The 5,000-nt window shown below is 43.9% G+C and overlaps 1 protein-coding gene across 1 annotated transcript in view; it reads left to right on the top strand.

The window, feature by feature from the left end:
• Nucleotides 1-5,000, top strand: part of zgc:174164 (uncharacterized protein LOC570656 homolog) — a 68,095-nt gene that overhangs the window by 22,479 nt on the left and 40,616 nt on the right. Inside the window, exon 11 of the mRNA XM_063218960.1 lies at nt 522-612. Coding sequence (XP_063075030.1) covers nt 522-612 — 91 coding nt within the window. The remainder of the gene's footprint in view (nt 1-521; nt 613-5,000) is intronic.

Genomic DNA, 5,000 nt, shown 5'->3' with positions numbered 1-5,000 from the left:
CACACATACACACACACACACACACACAGCTGCTGGCGCAACGCAGACACGACGTGGCACAACTGATAGTGTACGACACACACACACACACACACACACACACACACACACACACACACACACACACACACACACTCACTCAGCTGCTACCGCAACGCAGACACGACGTGGCACACACACACACACACACACACACACACACACACACACACACACACACACACACACACACACACACACACACACGGCTGCAACCGCAACACAGACAGTGTAAGATACACACACACACACCCAGATGCCACAATGCAGACCCTAATATAGTCATATATCCTGCCTAGTGTATAGTGTGTGTGTGTGTGTGTGTGTGTGTGTGTGTGTGTAGGGGCCGGTCGGAGGTGTATCCAGGTGGGGCTCTGTGGATGGCCTGTAATGTAATGTAATGTGTGTGTGTGTCTGTGTGTGTGTGTGTGTGTGTGTGTGTGTGTGTGTGTGTGTGTGTGTGTGTGTGTGTGTGTGTGTAGGGGCCGGTCGGAAGTGTACCCCGGTGGTGTTCTAGGGATGGCCTTCGTGGGTACGGTGTGTTCCGTTCACAACGCTGGAGGAATCAACGTGGTGAGACATCACTAAGGATTAATAACATGATCAATAATCAATATTATGATCAATAGTCAATAATATGTTTTATGTAGCGCTATAAACAATGTTGTGGTTCAACACTAATGATACATAATTAGAGCCTATGAAATTGAGATGCATTGTTATGCTGTTAAGCTACTCCAATATAGGTGTTAGGCCTACTATCTAGGATTGTAACTAGAGATGCACCAGATCCTGATTTTTAGGATCCTGCCGGATACCGGATCCACTGCTTAAGATCCTGCCGGATCCGGAACCGGATACCGGATCCTACGAAAGGGTTGAAACACATAGCCAACTCGCACACGTGGGCCCTTTTTATTATGTTGGCGCAAACTATTTTTAAGACTCATTGGCTTACTGCCACACTGCCTTCAACGGCCGCTTCCAAAGGGCTTTCACTCCATGCAGTGATTGGGGTTGTGAAAGACTGACTGAAATGCCTGGGCTAGAGATGCCCCAGATCCTGATTTTTAGGTAACTGCCGGATACCGGATCCACTGCTTAAGATCCTGCCGGATCCGAATAGTCTGAAAAACCCTATTATCCTGCCGGATCCGGAACCGGATCTTGGATCCTGTACATCTCTATAAATAATATTAATAATATATTATATAAAATTATAATGATATACTCAAGATATTATTTATATACTGCTCTAATCAACTTGGTGAGACAACAACAGTAGCGATCAATAATGTATAAAATAATAGTGATATAGGTGTTATGTATATATTGTCATTAATATATTATATATATATATGATAACAACACTAGTGATCAGTGATCAATCATATTATTAATAATAATATTGTATAATTTTGCTCTTATCAATGTGGTGATACAACACTAAGAATCAGTAATATTTTGTATATGATAAATAATATTGTTAATAATCAGTAATATTGTATGCCATACTCGAATAAATGATTAATTAACAATAACATTAATAATCAGTGGCACTCTAATCAACGTGGTAGGGATCAATAATATTAATATTCACTGATCAGTAATTGTGTATATTGTGTATATATTAGTAGTAATTGATAGCACATGTTATATCACCATTGTAGTAGACCAGTTCATCACCATGGTAGTACACCGGTTCATCACCATTGTAGTAGACCAGTTCATCACCATGGTAGTACACCGGTTCACATCATGACATGAGCTGTGAAATGCCCTAGTTTATAATGAGTGTAGAGCAGTGTTTCACAACCTTTTTCGTCTTGTGTACCACTCTAAGCTTTTTTGTTGTACCACGAGTACCCCCTAACACATGTTCTATATCTCTTCCTCTATTTCAATGTGACTATGCTCCATGCATTTGTTGCTATTACCTTTTTCCAAGTACCCCCTGCAGAGTGCTCAAGTACCCCTAGTGGTACACGTACCCCTGGTTGGGAAACACTGGTGTAGATGAATGTGTTCGGCTTAATTATCATATTAAATGCAGTACAGTGCCATGAGGGCGGGACTAATGGGCCTCAGCTCCCTCCCTGAACCCTGTTAACCAATAGGAGCAGTCAGTGATATAACCTGCTAACCAATAGGTGCAGCCAGTGATATAACCTGTTAACCAATAGGGGCAGTCAGTGATATAACCTGCTACCCAATAGGTGTAGTCAGAACTATAACCTGCTACCCAATAGGAATAGGTGTAGTCAGAACTATAACCTGCTAACCAATAGGAGCAGTCAGAACTATAACCTGTTAACCAATAGGAGCAGTCAGTGATATAACCTGCTAACCAATAGGTGCAGCCAGTGATATAACCTGTTAACCAATAGGGGCAGTCAGTGATATAACCTGCTAACCAATAGGTGCAGTCAGTGATATAACCTGCTAACCAATAGGAATAGGTGTAGTCAGAACTATAACCTGCTAACCAATAGGAGCAGTCAGAACTATAACCTGCTAACCAATAGGTGCAGTCAATGGGTCTTCCTCAAAGCCTAGGCCAGTGTCCTTCCAAGTGTATCAGCCTAATTAGTCACAACCAGTGATTGGATACTTTTTGGTGAACTCTACAGAATATCCAATCACTGGGTGTGACTAATAAAGGGTGTCCAATCACTGGGCGTGACTAATTAGGCTGATACACTTGGAAGGACACTGGCCTAGGATTTGAGAAAGACCCACTGATATAACCTGCTAACCAATAGGTGCAGTCAGTGATATAACCTGCTAACCAATAGGAATAGGTGTAGTCAGAACTATAACCTGCTAACCAATAGGAATAGGTGTAGTCAGAACCATAACCTGCCAACCAATAGGTGCTGTCAATACTATAACTATAACCAATAGGAGCAGTCAGAACTATAACCTGCTAACCAATATTGTAGTTGTAGTCAGTCGGTCCTATTTTGAGTCGCAAATATCAAATCGTGTTTGATTTCTACGATTTGCGATTGGCAACTCTTTGAGCTGCCAAAGTTCTTTATTTATTTATTTATTTTTAAGTATTTTTTGGGGCCTTCTGGCCTTTATTATTACAGGACAGTATGAGAACAGACAGCAAGTGGTTTGGAGAGAGAGATGGGGTAGGGCCAGGAAATGACCCCGTCCGGACTGAAATCCGGGTCCCGGTGGGCAATGCAAGCCCAAATGTGGGGGGCTTAGCGCACTGCACCACAGCGCCCCCTAGCAGTCAAAGTTCTATCTTAAAACGTCGACGACGAGGAAATCTTTCCCGACAATCGCTTGCGATGGTCCTGGGTGGGTAACGCTCCACCGATTGTCGTAAGGGGGGTTTTCAGCCGAGAATCGGGCCGATAGTTGTGTAGTTACACCTCTCGCAAATAAGACTGCACCTGGTGATGTAGTGTAAAAATACAAGCATCCCCTATCCACTCCCTCCCTCCCTAGGGAACAAAACAATTGCCCAGGGGGCAGTTTGTTTCTTGATCTGACCTCCAACATGTCACGCACACACATGCACACACGCACACACGCACACAGACACGCACACACACACACACACACACACACACACACACACACACACACACATACACACCACACGCACACACACACACACACACATACACACACACACACACACACACACACACACACACACACACACACACACACACACACACACACACACACACACACACAACTGAACTGAACAGGTATTGCAGCATTCCATCAGATTCCTGGTGGCATGACCTGTTTCTGGTGAAAGTGTGCGTGTGTGCGTGCGTGTGTGCGTGCGTGCGTGCGTGCGTGCGTCTGCAATGGAATTTAAAGTATTTTGACAAACTCAACTAACAGCGGCACATATTCCCACACCTCTCCGCTGCACATTTTCCTACCGGCACACAGTACACACACACACACTCGCACACACACACACACACACACACACACACACACACACACACACACACACACACACACACACACACACACACACGAGGCCCACAGTGCACACACACAGACACACACACACGCACACACACACACACACACACACACACACACACACACACACACACACACACACACACACACACACACACTCCAGGCCCATAGCTGCACATTTCGCTTCGTGTGTTCTTTTCATTTCCTCCAAAAGAGAGATTTAGTTTCTGTTAGGCTAGCCTCGCGCGCCGTCCTACGCACTTCCGCCAAGACACTTGGCTCCGCACTACATCTGGTACCTGTTTTCTGTGGAGCGATGTTGACCGGTAGGATTTGCGCCGGTGTTCTGACAAACGGTCCTACATTGTAATTTTATCCTACGGTAGGATGTTCTGTCAGACATGTCTGTTAAACGGTCCTGCATCGCCATAGATAGACGTCAGACATGTTTGTTGAACAACTTATAAGTGAAATCCTGATTTTTACGAATATTTCCCTCCTGTTTTCTAAAATCACGTCAGATCAAACAACCTCCAGACCATGAATACGCAATGAAATGGTAGTATTATGGGATGGTCAGGACCAGGCTAGTCTAAGGCACCACATGTCAACTGAACTGAACTGAAGTTTTAAGTTTTAAACGCTACAAATCCAGATGCAGCTCACGTCTTTAAAATATAAATTACAGTCCTGTCTTGTCGCTAAGCTAGTGAAAGTCAATGGAACCGTGTAGTGTGCTACATGCTACACGGATCCATTGACTTTCACTTGCTAAGCGACATGCTCCCTCTTTTAACTTGTCTTGAAGTAAGACAACGGCTTACATGAAAAATAAGACACTTTACCACATTTATAAACCCCAGCCAACGATTTTAACTGTATTATGCCCCAAAATAGTGGCATACCCCTTCAAGCCCCAAAATAGTGGCATACCTCTTTAACGCTTGAGGACCACACTACTGACATACTGTATGCAAGTGGTCTCCAAATATTTT

This window comes from Engraulis encrasicolus, chromosome 2 (genome assembly GCF_034702125.1).
Source record: "Engraulis encrasicolus isolate BLACKSEA-1 chromosome 2, IST_EnEncr_1.0, whole genome shotgun sequence".
NCBI lineage: Eukaryota > Metazoa > Chordata > Actinopteri > Clupeiformes > Engraulidae > Engraulis > Engraulis encrasicolus.
This window is presented reverse-complemented; position numbering and strand designations above follow the sequence as displayed.